Below are 18443 nucleotides of genomic sequence, written 5' to 3'. Positions count from 1 at the left end.
AATAAACCAGGAATGGCCCCCACCAGCAGCATCCACGGCTGGGAGACCCAACCGAACGCCATGCCCTTCCCCTTGGCCTGGAGTGCTGTCCCCTTGGTCAGGGCCTGGCCGTGCGGTAGACGGTGAGGGCTGCCGTCCCCTTCCTCATCGGGATGGCGAGTGACCTGGGTGTCAGCTGGAGAGTCCAGCTCTTTCACATCACGGGGCCCAGGGATAAACACGGCGACTGAAAGAGACCACGTGCCTCTGTGGCCTTTCCCGCTCTGTCACCCTAGTTAAAGGACTACTCTCTGTGACGCCGGCCACCCCCTCTGTAAAATCGGACAAGGGCAGTGCCCTGGCCAGAGGGTCACAGGAGCGGGTGAGATGCCCCCAGGTGTCCCGGCCCATCCGCTCGGGGCCCACAGCAGGGCCCACCCCACACGAAGCCTGGGTGCGGGGAGGTTGGGCACTGCCATCCCTGTGAGTGGACATGCCCCCGTTCCTGCGCCCGGTGCCAGCACTGAGTGGGCACCACCGGGAAAGCAGGAAGCACTGGGGGCATGATGGTCTTCCCTCCTTGCAAGGGGCGCCACAGGGTGAGGGCTCTGGCGGCCTGAGGTCTGACCCGGTACTAACATCAGCCTGAGAACTGGGGGTTTGGGGCTGCATGAGAGAGACTGTGTGGCCCGTCACCTCTTTGTTGCTGTGGCGATAACTGTCAACTCACGTGCAGTGGGACACCTGATGCTCATCTCCAGTTCCACCCCCACGGTGACTCTCGCGGCACCCAGTGCAATCTCCTCCCCGGGAAACGAACACCGTCGGCAGCCTCACTCGGACCCCCACCCTGCCCACGCATGTGCTCGCGCCGCTGTGGCAGCCGCGTGCAGCCAGCACACCCAGGTCCTCGCAAGGTCCCCTCCGGCCCCGCCCCCATGCCTGAGCCCTGGCAGCCACTAATCTGTGTGCGCTCGCTCTAACATTGCCATTTCAAGAACGCTTTGTCGATGCAACGCCGCCGTCCGTAAGCTTTTGACACTGGCTTCCTCCCTGTGGGTGCGTCGTCACCGTGAGAGGCGCACATGCGGCGTCCTGTCCGCACTCCGTTCTGGTCTGCTCACTGCTCGGGGCAGTGTCCCGGTACACGCGCGCCGGGTGGCTAACCGCTCACCACTGCAGGACATGTGCCTTGTGTCCAGTCTGGGGCTTTCATGAATGAGGCTGCTGTGAACATTCATGTACAGGCTTTTGTGGGAACGTGAGTTTTCCTTTCTCTGGGCCAAATGCCAAGGGTGCACCTGTGTCACCCAAGGAGGCAGGAGAGGACCCGCCAGGAGGTGTGCTGCCCCCTTCCCGGGAGGAAGGGGGCCGGGGCAGGCACGTGTGCCTTCCTAGCACTCAGCCTGTGTCATCTGTCACCTAAGCCCCATAGGTGAGGAGACGGCACATTCCTTGGAGTGTAAAAGGTCCTGCTGGCCTCTTATGCTGAGATATAGGAACCTGTCCCTTTGTGTGGCCACCAAAAAGTGGCAGGAGGCCTAATAACAAAGCCTCTGAGCTGGCCAAGGGCTGGGGAAGGGGAAGGTGTCAGACTGCCACGAAGACCAGAGCCCCTTCCCTTCCCCCTCAGGGTCATGCCAGGCCTCATCTCTTTCAGGGAGACCGCGGGCAAGATGGAGCTGCCGGGCCTCCAGGGCCTCCAGGGCCCCCTGGGCCACCTGGGGCTCGGGGCCCGCCCGGTGACACTGGGAAAGATGGCCCCAGGGGAGCACCAGGCCCAGTGGTAAGCAGGCATGGAGTTGGACCACCCAGAACCTGGTCCTGCACCTACCAGAAACCCAAATTCTGATCCCCAAACCAACCCCACCCCCAGCCCTATTCCCGGTTCAGACTCAAACCCAACCCTAACTGTACCCGGGACCCAGACCCTTAAACCAAAACTACCTCGGTATCTAGACCCAATTCAGACCTTGACCCCAAACTCATACCCAAATCCTAACCCACGTCTCCATTCAGACCACTGTGCAGACCCTAACTCTCCCCCAACAGACTCAACCCTGATTCCAGATCCAACTCTCACCCATCCGCTCTAACTCCAAGGAGATCCACAGACCCCAACTCTGCCCTTGGCTGTGATCTCCTTCCAGTCCTGACCCTGGCCCTGGCCCTGGCCCTGACACACATGTGTAGGCTCTTTCTCTGCAGATCTTTACCAACCCCAATTTCTTTCTCTCCCTTTCTTCCCCCTCCCCGGTACTAACTAGCCGGCCCCAGTCATCCTGCCCTGGTACTAACTAGCCGGCCCCGGTCGTCCTGCCCTGGTCCTCACCAAACCCCGAAGGCCAGACCTCGTGTACCGCCGCTTCCCCTAACTCAGGGGCTCCAGCTCGGCCTTCCCCACCGATGTGAAGCCGGCATCTCCACCAAACTGCCACCAGGGTCCCCCCTCAGGGCAGCTACTCACTGGCTCACCCACTCCTTGTCCCATGAGGCATGTCATTCCCTGAGCCCCAACTTTCGTGCCTGTGACATGAGGACAGGGTCTGCTGAGGCTGACAAGGAAAGATAGGCTTGGGGCTCAGCCCTGGGTCCCTCAGGTACTGTGGGCTCAGGTGGCCGTGAGGCCCCTTGTCCCGTCATTGTTCTCTCTGTGTGTCCTCAGGGTCCCAAGGGAGAGGCTGGACGAGACGGCGAGCTGGTCAGTACCCAGAGCACTTCAGAGGCCTGGGCGGGCAGGACTGTGGTTCCAGCCCAAAGCCCCTCTTTCACACACACACACACACACACACACACACGCACGCAGGTTGCGTGTGCGGCCGTCTGTGTGCACGCACCTGAGCTCTTGCCTGCCCCCAGCAGTGGTGGCGGGGGGATGGCGGGGCTCCAGCCCCAGCAGGACACTCACAGGCTCCTGCGTCCTCAGGAGGGAGCCTACAACCCACTTGTCACTGCTTGAAATGTGAGGAGCAGCTGTCCAAGGCAGCTGGCCTGGAACCGGCCAGTTCCGGCCACAGTCCTGCCCCCTCCTGCCTGGGCCTTGGTGTCGCCCTTCATAAGAGGCAGATGATAAGAACAAACAGGAGCAACCTCTGGAATCGTCTTTAACACCTTCTCTTCTCTTGTTCCAGGGCCCAAAGGGACCTCCAGGGCCCAAGGTGAGTGCTCCTCAATCCCCGTCCCCACCCCACCCCCACGGAAGCCCAGGCAGCAGGGTTAGGAGACGGAGTTCCATAACCTCGGACAAGTTACTGCCTCTCCCTGGCCCTTGGTTTACTCACCTGTTAAACGGGCGCATGATAAAACTCTCCTTCCTAGGCTTCACGCCAGGTTGTGAGGATCTTTTTTTGTTATTTTATCCTCACCTGAGGACATGCTTATTGATTTTTAAAGAGAGGGGAAGGGAGGGAGAGAGAGAGAGAAAAATATCAACCAACTGAGCCACACGGGCCAGGGCAAGCAGGTCAGCTTTCAAAGCCCTCTCCAGACGTGAGCTCTTTCCCGCCTCCTTGAGCGCCACCTGCTTGGTGGGGAGGCAGGCTCTGGTCCTCCCAGAAGGAGCTGGAGTCCCAGACTGAGCAAGAGGAACGAGCTGGGGAGAGCTCCACTTAGTGAGCACCTGCTACTCACCGGGTGGAGATCTGGGCCTTTCGTGCGGCCTCTAGTCTCGCATGGGACCCTCTGAGGCCTTCTGAGGCTGGGGCGTCATATTCCGCTTTCAAGAGCAGTGACTTGCCTGAGGTCATTCAGCTTGGAAGAGACCAGGTTGGGAGTGGAGTCCAAGACTGTTGCCCCACCTCTTTGAGGGGCTGGGGGCTCTGGGCTGCGGGGGGCATGGTCACAGGGCCACTTCCCCAGAGCAGCAGGCAGCTCAGGGGCTCTGACCTGCCTCTCACACGCCCACTGTCTCCCCTCAGGGTGAGCCTGGTGTTCCTGGAAGGAAGGTGAGGGGGGCCTGTGGAGGGGCTTCTCAGCGGGGGTGGGGTGAGCGGCTGAAAGAAGGGCAGGGGCTGGGCACGGGGCAGAAATGGGGGCCGCGCACCGGGAAGGCGTCCTCCTTGGCAGATCGGAGTCCTCACTGTGGGCACGTCTCTGAAGGTAGGGTCTCATTCGCTCATTTGCCCATTCACCCCTTCCTCCCCTTCCTCAAACACATCCAATTTGTTCCCACTTCAGGGTCCAGGACAGTGGCTCTTAAGGTGTGGTCTCCAGACCAGCATGTCCGTATCAGGGGGGCTTCTTAGACAAGCATGTTTGGAGTCCACCCCAGACCCCAAACTGGGATTTGGACTGAAACAGGCTGTCCACACAGCCTTGAGCGAAGCTGATGCACACCCACACCTGGGAACCGCTGACCCAGACTGGCCGCCTCCCACCTCTTCCCACGGCTGGGCCTGCCCTCCTCCCACAGGCCTCTGCACCGCTCCTCTCCTCTGGGCGACCGTCCCCGGCCACCCACTGGAGCACGCCCCTCCCCCCCATAGTCTCTGCCTGGCACGTCTATCTCCCGGCAAGGTGCTACGCATTTCCCTGGACATTTCTTTGCCCTTGGCCTCCTCTGGCCCATCCAGCAGGGACCTCACCTACCTGCCTGCAGAAGGTGCTCACGAGATAATTGCGGACTGAAGGGCAGATTCCCTTTCCTCCACCTGCCCATCCACCCCTTCTGCACACACCTGCCTCTCTCCACCTGCCCCTCCATCCTTTCTGCACACACCTGCTGAAGCTCGTTCTGAGCTGGCCCAGGGCAAGTGGGCACAGGCCACAGAAGTCGGTCTGATGCACCCCTTCCCCAGAGGGATGAGAAGGGGAGGGAAAAGCTGCCCATGCCAGTGTGACCGCTGCCGGTGCCAGGACTGGGCAGCTGTGCCAGGGAGTCCAGAGGGGGGTAGTCTGACCGCCAGGGTGTCCAGGTCTGAGAACTGCAGCCTCCACCCTCCTCTCCTCAGGGGGATGACGGGACGCCAAGCCCACCAGGGCTACCTGGACCTCCGGGGCCCAAGGTAGGGGCCTGTGCCTCCCCCGAGCTCCTCCCGCCTCCCGCCTCCCGCCTCCCGCCTCCCACCTCCTGCCTCCTGCCTCCCGCCCAGGGGAGCGCCCCCTCCTGGCCCTTTCATACAGTGGTTGGTGTGGGGTGTGGGCTGCTGCCCAGGGCAGGCCCGACAGGCAGCAGGAAGGCCCTGGGTCCCCCTCATCAACAGCCCTGGCACCTCACACAGGCCATCTGTCCTCTCAAGGCCTGTGGTGCCCATCTTAGGTGGTCCCATATCATGGCCTGCCCCCAGGCCCGGAACTGGTGTCATCCTGGCTCCCCCCACTCCTCGGGGCAGCCACCAAATCCCAGCCAGCCTGCCTCCAAAATGTCTCTCGAGCCCCTAAGCTGCCCTGACTCTGCACCAGGACTCAGCAGGAAGGCGGCCGTGATCCCAGGTCCCCCGGGCGGGGAGAGCGAGCCCCGAGCTCCCTCTCCGTTGGGCGGATGGTTCCGCCACGCTCCACCGGGCTGACTGCAGACCTGGGGGCCCCTACCCACCCTGCCGCCTGCTCTCACGGGGACTGTCTCTGCTGCAGGGCGAACCAGGGAACGCGGGGCCGCCGGGAGAGAGCGGCGTGGATGGGGCCCCGGGGCCGAAGGTGACTTTCCGGCACTCAGCTTCAGCTTCTGCAGGCCCGGTTCAGAGCAGCACCCTGTCCCCGGGAGGCGGCGTGGTTTCACCTCCAGCTTGACTTTTGAAGTTGGGAGTCCCCTCCGTCCTTTCTGTACATACCTGCTGAGGCTCGTTCTGAGCTGGCCAGGGGTCCGCTGGCCAGGGGCCCGGATCCCTGGGGCCGAGGTCTTGGTCGCATTGAACTGGCCATCAGACTCTGGCCCGCGGGGGACGCAGGCCTCGGTGGCCGAGTGCTACTCTACATGGGGTCAGAGGAGGGTTCCTCGGGCCCTCCCTCCGGGGCCCTCATTACTGGGGTGCCAGTCCCGTATGTGAGGGCCTGTCCCCTTTGGGGAGGAGGGGATGGGGGAGGGGAGGGTGGGACTTCCGCTTGTCTGCTCACACCTGGCTGCAACCACGTGTCTCTGCAGGGGGAGCCAGGCCAGCGCGGAGCCGAGGGAGCCACAGGGCTGCGGGTAAGCCCCCCCCCGCCCCCCGCACAGGGCCCAGGGCGGTGCCATCACTGGGTCCTCCTGTCCACCCAGGCCCCCCAGGGGGCAGTGAGGCCCCAGGAACTGGGGTCTTTTTTAAAAATAACTCACTAGTGATGTTTTCATTTTTATTTTTTTTATGTATTGGTTTTGGAGAGAGAGGGGAACACCGATTTGTTGTCCCACTTACTTATGCACTCCCTGGTTGCTGCTTCTCTGGGCGGGCCCTGCTCAGCGACTGCACCGCGGCCGGGGTGCGTCAGGATGATGGTCCAACCCACAGAGCTGCCCGGCCAGGGCCTGGGGATACAGTTTTGTTTTGTTTTTTTTTCATTTCTGGTCTTATAATACATGCTTTTAGTAAAATGCCCGAATACGGAGGGGTAAAGACAGGGGTCCGACCCTGCCCTTGCCCCTCCCTCGAAGCGAGTGTCTGCCCCCAGAGCTGCCCCCCCAACACCTGCAGACACGGGCCTCCATTATCACGCGTGGTGCCAGTGCTGCGCCTGCCAGGGGCCCTGGCCTTTCTCCCAGCCCCGAGTCCAGGCTCCTTCCTGGCAGCAGGAGCGCAGCCCCTGCAGCTGGTCCCGAGGCCCCAGACCTCCTGCGAGCAGCCTCGTCAGCCCACCCGGAGGCTGGCGTCCCGGCTCGGGGTCTCGGCTCTGTGGCATCTTGCAGTCACATCCCCTCATGGCCCCGGCGGCTGGTCGCCTCCTCTGAAAACCTGGTCTCAGCCCGCAGCCTGGGCTTGCAGGGGGCCGGGGATTAGATGAAGCGCCAAGTGTGGGAATCCAGGGTAAACTGCAGTTCCGTGAAGGTCATGGCCATGAGGCAGCTGGCAGGGAGGCCTGGCCTGGCCGCAGGCCTGAAGCGAAGTGCTCCTGGCCCTGACCGTTCTCAGGGCAGGGAGGTGCCCACTCGGGGAGGGGCGGCGGAGAGTGGGCCGGGGCCAACAGCCCCTGAGCTCACCTGTGTGGGGACGTGGGCGGGTGTGGGCGCATGCAGGTGCGGTCACGCGTACCTGTTGCTGCATGTGCGGGCAGGTGTGGACACATGTGCATGCAGTCACGCGTGCCCGTGCGTGGGCGGATGTGTGCTCCTCTCAGGAACGAGCGGGTGTGTGCACGCACGGTGCGCGCAGCCTCCGCCAACAGGTGGAAGGCACGGCACAGGCAGTGTCTCAGAGGGTCTCGGTGTCTTCGTGTTTGTTCGCCAACATTTAAAAATATGAAGAACATCCCATCAAAATTAGGCTTCCTGCTTTCCCTGGAGAATTCAGGGATGGGGCCTCCGGGGGCCTCGGTGCCCTCGGGAAAGCCATTACTGCCACCCCCAGTTCGGGGGGCGTGTCCCTCAGTTGGCCCCAGGCCCCCGTCCATCCGTGTGCCCCCGCCCGCTTTGTCACTGAGCCCAGCTGTCAGTGCGGAGTGAACGCCAGGGGACCAGACCTGAGGACCGGCTGTGCTGGGCCCACCAGGTTACAGCCAGACTGGTGCCGGGGACCATGCGCAGCCCCACTACCGGGTTCTCTGGGTGAGACACAGAGCTGGCTACCCCTTCAACTCCTCCCAAAACCTTCCTCTTTGTCCTGCCACAGGGTCCCCCGGGTTTCAAGGGCGAGCAAGGAGACACGGTGGTGATTGACTACGACGGCAAGATCTTGGATGCCCTTAAGGTAACGCTGCTGGCGGACGGGATGGGCCCTGCTGCTCATTTCCTGAGGGAACAGCCACCCCCTGTGTGTGTGGATCCCGAGCTTGGCACACAAAGGACAGGAGGCAGCCAAGCACAAAGACCCAGCCTCACCGGGTGCTGTGTTGAGACCACAGGCGATGCTGGGAGAGCCGTTGTGAACACGGCCAAAGGGGCGGGCCCGAGCTCGCCAGAGGCCAAAGCGAAAGGGGCAGGAGGCAGAGCATGTCCTCATGTACAGCCTCAGCAGGGTCTTCTGGGGCCCTCGCTGGGAACTCAGTCTGCAGGGCTAGGTCTTCTGAGGACCTCAGTGGGTGTGGGGTGGGCTGGGGGAGGGAGGGTATAGCAAGGCCTGCCCCAGAGTCTCTGAAGATGGGTGAGAGCCCCTGCACCCTGCCCAGCAAACTGGGGACCCAGAGCCAGTTTCGGAGAGGTGGGGTGCCCAGGAAGAGAGCCGAGGCGAGGGAGGGACAGCCACCAGAGAGCAGACTGGACGGTGGCACCTGGTCCCACCTGAGCTTCAATTCCAGTTATTTCCCACAGGCCTCAGAGAAGCACAAGCTGGTGGTAACTGCGGCCACCCAGGCCTGCGCGGCGTGGCATGGTGTGGTGTGGTGTGGCGTGGCGTGGTGTACCGTGGCCTGAGGGCGTGTGTGTGCACGGTGTGCCCCAGGCGGGCCAGGAGCCCCTAGGAGAAGCTCTTTGAGCCCAGGAGTCGGGCAGTGAATTCTGGGTGCCAGGCTGGGAGACGGCTGCACTGGGTGGGCAGCAGGCGGCCCCAGCTGGTTCTTGAGCAGAGGGGCCATGATGTGGAAGGCAAACAGAAGTGGGCGGCCGCCAGGAAGGTGGGCGCTAAGCGTGGGTCTGCAGGAGAGTGGGCGAAGGGACAGAGTAAGACGGGACCTCTCGATGGGAAGTGAGCAGGTTGGTGGGGGAGGTGGGGGGGCAAGAACTTCGACTTTTGGGGCTGAGGGGCTGGACAGAGCACGGCCTTTGGGTGGGACCCGAGTTTGGGGGTGCTGATGCACGGTGGTGGGCAGGCAGCCTTCTGAAAGCCTAGGTGCAGACAGCAGCTCGGAAGCGGGGTCAGGCCGGAGCCCGAAGACGCCATCCTCCCCTACCCGTGCGACCCGGGAACTCCCTGGGCCAGGAGGCCGCAGGCCACGGGGCTGAGGGTCAGAGGGGTCACAGAGAAGTAGAGAAGGCAGCACTGGGCCGTTGGGGACACAACTCGGGGCTGGCCCTGCACGCCGGCTTCAGGAGGCAACAGGGAGCCACGGCAGGACCCTGGGGAGGGCCGTGTGGGGAAGGAACCTAGATCTGGGGAAACCAGCGCTGAGGACAGAGGGTTCTGGGCTCTCCGTGGCAGTGGACACCGCGTACTTGCCTGACGCCTGGTGCCTCCCTGCAGGGCTCTCTCGAGACAGGGGCCTGGCCTGGCTGGGTGGGAATGGGGCTGCCTAAGGGCCCCCCCAACCCTGCTGCAGCCCAGCTAAACAGGGCGTGGCCTGTAGGGCAGAAGGGGCAGGCCCGGCCTACATCCTGACTGGCTTGACTTTCGCACACAGGGTCCCCCCGGGCCTCCAGGGCCACCAGGGATCCCCGGAGCCAAGGTCAGTGCACATGCAGCTGTCTGGCCCCTCAAGCCCGTTGTCCCCCGAGCCCCCCTCTCCTCTCCTCTCTGCCGTGCCCCCTCTGCTTGTCTCCCTGTGTCCTGACTTCTAGGATCTCTGAGAAAGGAGCCTGCGTCTTCCTCACCAAGCAGGGCGCCTTCTTCCCAGCCCCAGGGACACTGTGACCTGGGAAGCTTGATTCACACACAGGAACCCATAAATCAGCCCCTAGTGATATCACAAAGCCCCACAGACGACGTGGCTGTTCCCGTGGCCTGTGTGCATCATTGCACCCTGCCCGCCTGGCTCAGGAGAAGGACAGGACTGTGAAATCAGACAGGGTCTGGGCCCACCATTGTCCCTGGGCTGTGTGGCTGGGACCAAGTCACTTTAACCCTCCAAGCCTCAGCTTCCATAATGCGACCTACCAGCCTGCAGACAACAGCCCTAGGCACCGTCCACCTCTGGGAGCAAAGGACGTTGGGGAGAAAAGGTGGCCCGCTCCGGGCACCTGGTGGGCACCATGCTGGTGGAGGTCTAACTGCAGGCACTGGACCAGGAACGGCACACTGGTTGGGGGTGCAGCCCAGCCACAGGCCCCTTGCGGAGGCCCCAGGACACTGTCATGACCCCACCCATGACACACTGTCTTCTCCTTTCCAGGGCGAGCTCGGATTGCCAGGTGCCCCTGGAATCGATGGAGAGAAGGTCTCTGAGCCTGTCACATCCTTGGTGATGCTGGTGCCAGGGGTCATGCTGTGTGTGTGCATGAGCATGTGTCTGTGTGTGTGTGTGTGTGTGTGTGTGTGTCTGCACTTGGAGACGACTCAGCGTGTCGTCTGTACGCAAATACAGACGTATGCAAATATGACACGTGCCACTGTATGCAAATCCTGGTTCTGCTCGTAGGCCTTGGGCAAGAGGCTCCCCCTTGGGCCGCCAGGGCTCCTCGCCCACGGAGGGCGCCCTGAGGGTTAGACCACAGGGGTGCGGGAAACTCTCGGCGCTGAGCCGGGTGCCTCGTAGCAGAGTCCTCAAACATCAGCAAGCGTGTCACCGTCGGCACGTAAATGCGCACAGGCGTGATCCTCTGTAGACACCAGTGTCCACGGGCGTCGCCTACATTTGTGGGCGTGTCTTCAGCACTGAGCCCCTCGTGTGCGACACATTGTGGACATTCTGCATTGGTCGAGGGAGCGAATCAGTGGCCAGAATCCGTGGCCAGAGGTGACTGTGTGGGTGGCTGGTTTGTTGCAGAGGTTGGGGATCCCATCACTGGCTCTTGAGAAGTGAGCGCGCAGTTGACCCGGGGTCTGACGAGCACCCCCTTGTGGCCCTGGTGGCTGCCTGGTCCCACTTGCTGCACTGCCTCCGCCCTCGCCCCACCCGGGACCCCTGTGTGCAGGGAGGCAGGTGCGGGGCGCCCCCTCCGCGCCTCTGTGCAGGCCCCTCAGTGCATTCGCCACCTGGGCTGGAGGTGGGGACTCACAACAAGGAAGTGGGGGGACCTGGCCCGGCCTGAACGACACTCTGGGGACCTGCCAGAGCAGGGAAAGGGAGGTGCTTGCTGAGCCCCACTGACCCCTCCCTCGTGTGGCTTCCAGGGTCCCAAAGGACAAAAAGGAGACTCAGGAGAGGTGGGGCCAGCCGGACCCAAAGGGGAAGCAGGCGAGATGGGCCTGCCTGGCCTCCCGGTAAGTGGCTGGTGCGCCTAACCCCCCTACTCATCCCCTGCAGGGTCCCCGAGCGGACGTGCCTGCTGGCAGCTGGGGCCCTGCGCCAGGGTCCAGCCTGGGCCGAGGAAGGGAGCCCTGGTGCCCAGCGCTTGCTGCTCAGGGTCTCTGAGCCCCTTCCCTCAGCTGTAGAGGGACCTACACCTACCTCCCAAGGCCCTGCGACATGGGCGTGCCTTGGTGTTAGATGGCGCTCTGGCTGCCCGGGTGTGCATCCTACTTCATTTCTCGCCAACTAGAACCCTGCACAAGCTACCGAGCCCCCGTGGGCCTCAGTTTCCCCACCTCTAAAATGGGGGTTGCGAGTTCCCACCCCCACGAGGGAGCACACAGGGGGGTCTGAGAGCAGCAGCTGGCGTGCGGTAAACACCTGCCATCACTGCACCAGCACTTTGGCTGTCGGTCTTGGCGGGGACGGACTGGAAGAGCTAACAGGCTGAGCGGCCAGTTCACACCCACTGCCCACCCATAAGGCCACTCAGCTGGAGAGAGAGTGCGAGTTGGCAGGGGCTCCCAGAGCCCGCGGGGCCCTCCCACCCCAGGAGAACCGCGGTGTATGCAGCTGCCCCTGTGCTTTCTAAATGCCCCCGATCCAGGGGAGCTATCGGAAGCTGCAAAGGCCAACCCGGAGGGTCTCTGCCCCGGAAGCCCGGTAACGGGAGGGAAGGGGGGGTGCTGACCCCTGTGGGTGGTGATCCTGGTGACAGAGAGGAAGAGCTCAGGGCCATCCTCTCCCACAGGGTGCCCACGGCCCCAAGGGGCAGAAGGGAGAGCCAGCATCTGACAAGCTACCAGAGAGCCTGGTAAGGGGGCGGCTGAGGCCAGCTGGGTCCCTGAGCCTCGGGACAGCAGGGCCACCTGACCCGACCAAACCCAGGGGAGTGGGGGTGGAGGAACCTCAGGCTGTGTCCTCCACCTAAGGCCCACCTGAGACCCCAACGCCAGCGCTGAGCCCCCACCAGGCAGCGTAGTCCTAGGGGCAAGAAGCAGGTGTGCAGGGGCGCAGGGCTCAGGGCCCAGGGCGCACTCCTCCAGCGCCCCAGGGACTCCAGGGTGGCCGGCGAGGAATGACAGGCAGTGTGTGACTCTGCCCCCTCTGACCCTTTCCCAGGCCCAGATCATAGTGGAGCCCGGACCACCTGGCCCCCCCGGCCCCCCAGGCCCTATGGTAAGAACCTCTGGCTTGAAGCAGCTGGAACACAAAAAGGGTGGTGGGCCCATGCCTAGGAGCTGTGACCAGGGAAGGACAGGATTCCCTGGGGGGTGGGCGGGGGACATGTCAGGCAAGGGGGGCAGGGCCAGGACATGGGCTTAGGAGGCCCCAAGGTCAGGGCCACGGGGGCCAGTGAGTGGCCCGCAAGCCTTTGTGACCACTGCAGGAGGGCCGGCCCTGACCGCCTCTCTCCTCCTCCAGGGCCTACAGGGAGCCCAGGGTCCGCAGGTGAGTTCCAGGGCATGGGCGAAAACCCCCCGACCAGGCCCCCCCACACCCCCCACCTGCTGCAGATTCACAGCCTGGGCGCTTCCAGAAAGGCTTGCTAAGGGGCTGAGGGAGGACCCCACGCTTGGCCTGCAACCTGCCCTGCGTCTTCCCGCTGTGTGAACATTCTGAGTCCCCCCAGCCAGTGCCCCTCATGCCCACACTTGGGGCTCTGCTCTGTCCCCGCTGCTTCTGCCCGGGCCCCGGTCCACTGCTTTCTCCGCCCCCTCTCATGTCGCCTCCCCTTTGTCTCCCACGTGCACACCTGTCTCTCCACGGCCCACGGTCTGGACACAAGCTCTTGGATTTGGTGTGCATTATACTACGTTGCGTCCTCTGCTCCTAAATTAAACCCGTGAGCGCACCCTGCCGTGTGCCAGGCCCCAGCGGCCACACAGACTGGGAGGCCGGCTGGCCTCTCAGCTCACCCCGCCCTGAGGGAACAACCTCTGCCCCCCCAGCTCCGAGGCCACTCGGGGACTCGGAGTCCCAGACTCCCGGAGCTGAGTGAGCTGAGCATGTGACCAATCAGATGTGCTGCTTCTGGCTCTGCTTTGTCCCAAGCCCCACCCCCTACCTGCCCCACATCAGGTTTAGACGACACCCATGCTGTCCACGGGAGGCCAAGGCGGGCTCAGAAACTCAGTTGGCAGTCAGCTGGCCACTTGCATGCGGTGCAGCTGGGCGGGTCCCTGCCCCCTCTGAGCCTCTATTTCCTCATCTGTGAAATGGGTGTGACCACAACCAGCTACCGGGGGTGCTGGAGGCCATGTGCGGGGAAACGCAAAATGCTCATACGCACAGCACATTCTGAGTGCTTGCACAGGAAGGAAGCCAGGGCCAGGCCTGTCAGAGCCCGCAGTCTGCGGCTCTGCCCTGCACACCTGGGCCCCCCAGACCTCCTGTCCCTCCATCTGTCCCACCCCATCCCCCTGACCGTTGTCCCTCCTTCGCTTCCAGGGTTTGGATGGAGCCAAGGGAGAGAAGGGCGAGGCTGGGGAGAGAGGCCCCAGCGGCCTGCCTGTGAGTGTCCTGTGTTTGTCCATAGACGCGCTAATTCCTGTGACCACCAAGCCTCCTAACTCATTCCCTTTCCATCCAGGGGCCAGCAGGCCCGCTGGGCCTTATTGGGCTGCCAGGAACCAAAGGAGAAAAGGTAACCCCCTTTCTTTAATGCCCCTCTGACTGTAGCTGAACAGCCGCAGTGCCACTCAGCCCTGAGGGGTCAACCCCTGCACTTCACTGGTCCCCTGGCGGGAGTTCAGGCCTGTAAACAGCTCACAGGGCTGCAGTCCCCAGAGGCCGTGCTCCCGGCACCCCTCCCCAGCCCCTCACACCCTCTCTCTGTGTCTCCTCAGGGCAGACCCGGGGAGCCCGGGGAGCCAGGACTGGATGTAAGTGTCTCGCCATTCACTGGAATCAGCTCCCAGGTCTGCTGGCATGGGTGTAACCCTCCTTCCCAGGGCTGCGATTGTAACCACTGAGTTTCCCCTGTGTTCCCAGTGCCAAGTCCAATGCGCAGCCCAGAGGAGGTGCTTTATGGATGCATGGGTGGTGGGTGGGTGGGTGATACAAGAACAGATGATGGATGGACGACGCGTTGGAGCGGGAAGGTGGGAAGAGCAGTGAGGAGGAGCCTATTGCGATAAGCCAGTGAAATGCTGAGGCCTCAGCTGGGGCAGTTGCGGGAGGGAGAGGAGAGGCAGTACTAGCCCGATGTTGATTGGATGACGTGTCCGCTGGCTGCAAGGGACAGAAAACCCAACTTACATGGGTTTAAGCTGACTCGTCACTGAAAAACCCAGAGGCACAGCACGTGGATCCAGGGCCCAGCGTGTGGACACAACCCAGCCTCTCACCCTCTCCTGTATTTGATGCCTCTGGGTGGCATCGCCCCTCGGGGATGAGCCAGGAGCCCCAGACCTGCACCCCTCCAGGCCCAAGTCCTGGAGAAAGAATATTTGCCTCACTCTCTACTCTTAGAAAAAGTCTCAACTCTCATTGGCCCCAGTGGGGTCAATGTTGAAATATCAGTCGGCCAGAGAAAGGCTCCGTCCCAGACCTGGGGGTGGAATCACCAGAGTGTGAGAAAGGAGGGGGTCGCCAGGAAAATCAAGTAGCTTTTGAACGGAAATGGGGACCAGGTACAGGGCTTTAAGGAGGAGCAACCGCCCACAAGGAAGAGGAAGAACTCTAGCCCGAGCTTCTGGCTAGAGTTTCGGGCCGCATTCCATCTGTGAGAAGGGTCGGGAGGAGGCGCCATCGGGACCCAGGGCGGTAGCTGGGGCAGAGCTAAAGACCCCTCGGCCACAGAGCCTCCTGGGAGGCCCGGGGTTCCAGTGTCTTCTCGAAGCCACACGCACCCGCTCTCCCTGGCAAGCTGCTGGCACCCACTCTTCCAGGCCCTGCTGAGGCGGGCAGCCTCTCAGAAGCCTTCAGGGACCTCACACCGGGACAGGGCAGCCCCTCCCAGGAGCCCATGGCTTTGCGTTCACTACTCCATCACTGAGCATGGTCGTCCCCTTCTGCACCCCATCACCTGCCACGTTAGACTGTGAGGGGCATGTCATATTTGTACCCAAGGGATTTTAATTTACGGAGGAGACTGAGGGACGGCACAGAGAGGTGTCACTGCCTTTCAGTGCGTTTACCCCTTACGTTTCCCAGGAGAAGGGCGTGAGGGTCCACATGGGGAAGCACCTGGTTTGGCCTGGACACAGAAAGGAGCAGGGAAAGGCTAGGCCAGAGCTTCCGGTGGGTTTTCCACAGGGAAGGCAAGACAGGCGGGCAAGGGAAACAGAATAGGATTGGCCAGTTTGAATGAGGCCAGCAGGCTGCAGCCACAGGGGTGGCCTCTCGCTGCCTGCTGCCTGGCCAAGGGATGGTTTCAGATGGGAAATACTGCTGTGGGTGTGAGAGGCAGACAAGGGGGCGCCAGGGGGACTGGCTGGTTTGCATCTGAAGGGCGTGCTCCCAGACTAGCCCTTTGCCACTCTAAGAAGTGGCTGGTTCTGGGAGGGACAGCCTCTCCCCAGCCAGCAAGATTTTTAAGACGTCAAAACACCATGCCCTGGCTGGTGGGGCTCGGGTGGGTGGACACCGTCCCGCAAACGGAAGGGGGGCGGACTCGACTTCCGGTCAGGGCAGCCCACCCATGTTCCTCTCTTGCATCAGTCTTTCTCTCCCTCTTTCTCTCCTTCCCTTCCCCTCTTTCTAAAATCAATAAGCATGTCCTCGGGTGAGGATTTTAAAAAATCGTCAGATATAGAAAATAAACCACATAATAAATACGAGCGGGAGCATGTCACGTCTGTCCCTCTGTACCCAGAACACAGCCCAGGTCCTAGTAGACGCGTGGAAATGTTGGTTGTGTGGATGGACAGAGAGACAAACGGATGGACAGAGGGGTGGGTGCACAAGAGTTTGAGCCAAACCCAGAGAAGACAGGTCATTTCTTGGTCTGTAGAAAATGGTGACATAGACTTCTGTGGGTCTCCTGAGTCTGTCCCCAACCAAGTCTGGGCCAGTGCCAGCTGCGTCCGACTAACACGAGTCGAAGAAAGGCCCTCTGCCAGCCGTCCCGCCCAGGGCTCCCGACTGCAGACTCCGGCCGCGTCCTCCTCCGGAGGGAGGTCTGGTGTCCTGAGGGCACGCATCTCCCCAAACCCACCTGGACCCAGCCTATGCGTCCCCCAGGAGTTGGAGCCAGGCCAGCTGGCACCGGGAAGGAGGAGGGAGGGGGCGGAGGGGGGCAAATCTGAGGGGCGCACCTCATACCTCATGTTCGGGTTTAACCTCTAATCCTTTTGTCAGGGTTTCCCTGGACCCCGAGGAGAGAAAGGCGACCGCAGCGAGCGTGGAGAGAAGGTGGGGTAGGCGAAGAGAAAGGGCGGGGCAGCTAGAGAGGAGGTAGGGCAGGTGAGGAGGGGGCCGGTGAAGAGGAGGGGCGAGCAAGGACGAGGGAGGCCAGAGGCAGGCAGAGAGAGGCAGGGTGGGCTGGTGGAGGCCGGGATGGGGGCAGCAGGGCAGGCAGACTGCCAGCCCCAGGCCCCCGTCAGAGGTGCTGGAGGCGTCCTGGGGTCCGCGGCCTCGGCCATACCCCCGTCTCCCTTCTCGTGCAGGGGGAGCGAGGCATCCCAGGCCGGAAAGGAGTGAAGGGCCAGAAGGGCGAGCCGGGGCCGCCAGGCCTGGACCAGCCATGCCCTGTGGTATGTGTCGGATGAGGAGGAGGGGCGCCCTTACCAAGGTCTCTGCCGCCTCCTGCCAACGTCCTCTTTGTCCCCAGATCTCAGGTGCACATCTCAGGCCACACTGGCCCAGCCTCCTCTATAGAAAGGGGGGCCCTGCCAGGGGCAGAACCTGGTCACTGGGGTCGCTGCCCCTCTTTGCTGTGCTTCCTCACCCACAAAGGAGGGTGGGACCGCCCTTCCCTCTCCAGGTGTCTGTCCACCTGGAAAGGGGCTTTCTGTGCCTGGGGTAGCCCCAGGCTATGCGCCACCTCTCCTCCACCTGCCCTAGACCCCTCCCTTCCCCCTCCCCCACAGCCCCCAATGGCCCGCCCAACCCAAGTGCCTGAAATGGCCAAAAGTCAGGTCCGTTTTCCTAGAAGGCAGAGGAGAGACACGTCAGACTCTTTCAGGGGGCTTGGAACAGACGGGAAACAAAACAGCTGAGCTTCCAAGCTGGAGCTGCCCGGATGCTCACGCCTGGCCGGTGCCCTGAGGACAGGGGCCTCCAGCTGCGTGTGCAGCCACTTTCCAAAGGGAGGTCAGGGCCAGGAGCCCCAGGGGCCCAGTCCTCTGCCCCCCTTGACTGAATCACTCAGCCCTCAGGTCCTCAGTCTCTTTATCCACACAATGGGGGTGCTAATCCCGCCTCCAGATGGTTTTGAAGAGGTGATAAGAAAAACAGGTGAAAACCTGAGTGGTGAGCACACCCAAAGTGCCAGGGACAGCAGGGGACAGGGTGGCCCCAAAGATCCAGCCCCTGGGTCAAGCCTTTCCCCCAAGTCATGAAGTGTTTGTCTCTGAAACAGGAAAGCCCTGAACGCAGAGGCAAGCCAGGGGCACTGGGCTCACAGGGCCCGGCGAGGGGCCGCGGGCCCCGCCCTGCGGTAGGCGGCCTGGCTTGCTGTGTGCTGTGCTGCTGGCGTCTGCCCGCCCTCCCCCTGCCCACCCCGCCCCCGCCCCATCCTGCCTGCCTCCTCTCCTCCCCCTCTGCCCCAGCCTGTGCCCCCACTGGATGCACGGCAGTGTGCTGATGCCCCTGGGTGTCTGAGGCCCTTGGGACAGAGTGGTGTTTGTGCCCCAGGGCCCCCAGGACTGTAGGGTCAGCCTTTGTCCCTCTCCAGCCCCCCATCCTCCGGGCCCCCTGAGGACCCCCACCCCCTGCCTGTGTCTGACTGCTGAACGTGGCATGGCTGATGCCACCAGACAACCCCCCGCCGGCCCCTCCTGACTGGCTGTGGCACAGAGACCAGGATGGGTGCGTGCAAGGGGATGCCCTGAGTTGTCCATACACGCTTCAGTCCCTGAGAACTCTCAGGCCCCCAGGGTGAGGGTCTGGAGCTCTTGTCATGGCCACCAGGCAGAAAGACACACAGTCCCTCAGCACAGCCAGGCCAGGTCCTCCCATACCCTGCAGATGTCCAGCACAAGCTCCTGGTTCCACCCACTGCACAGGTGTCCCAACAAACCCTATAGGGGCACAGAGGGACAAGTGCAGGAGGAGTGGCCTGTCCTACGGCCAGGTGGCCTGGGTAGACAGGACAGGCCTTCGGGCTCAGTTTCGATGGGGACCAGCAGCCC

General features: G+C 62.8%; 1 protein-coding gene across 1 annotated transcript in view; it reads left to right on the top strand.

The window, feature by feature from the left end:
- Positions 1-18443, top strand: part of COL23A1 (collagen type XXIII alpha 1 chain) — a 278834-nt gene that overhangs the window by 258965 nt on the left and 1426 nt on the right. Inside the window, exons 9-27 of the mRNA XM_037164065.2 lie at positions 1640-1765; positions 2645-2680; positions 3111-3137; positions 3897-3923; positions 4929-4982; positions 5551-5613; positions 6059-6103; positions 7716-7793; positions 9379-9423; positions 10087-10131; positions 11028-11117; positions 11897-11959; positions 12268-12324; positions 12571-12597; positions 13597-13659; positions 13739-13792; positions 13995-14030; positions 16450-16503; positions 16758-16844. Of these exons, the coding sequence (XP_037019960.1) occupies positions 1640-1765; positions 2645-2680; positions 3111-3137; positions 3897-3923; positions 4929-4982; positions 5551-5613; positions 6059-6103; positions 7716-7793; positions 9379-9423; positions 10087-10131; positions 11028-11117; positions 11897-11959; positions 12268-12324; positions 12571-12597; positions 13597-13659; positions 13739-13792; positions 13995-14030; positions 16450-16503; positions 16758-16844 (1077 nt within the window). The remainder of the gene's footprint in view (positions 1-1639; positions 1766-2644; positions 2681-3110; positions 3138-3896; positions 3924-4928; positions 4983-5550; positions 5614-6058; positions 6104-7715; positions 7794-9378; positions 9424-10086; positions 10132-11027; positions 11118-11896; positions 11960-12267; positions 12325-12570; positions 12598-13596; positions 13660-13738; positions 13793-13994; positions 14031-16449; positions 16504-16757; positions 16845-18443) is intronic.

This window comes from Artibeus jamaicensis, unplaced genomic scaffold (genome assembly GCF_021234435.1).
Source record: "Artibeus jamaicensis isolate MK-2021 breed Jamaican fruit bat unplaced genomic scaffold, CSHL_Jam_final contig_1085, whole genome shotgun sequence".
Lineage (NCBI taxonomy): Eukaryota > Metazoa > Chordata > Mammalia > Chiroptera > Phyllostomidae > Artibeus > Artibeus jamaicensis.
This window is presented reverse-complemented; position numbering and strand designations above follow the sequence as displayed.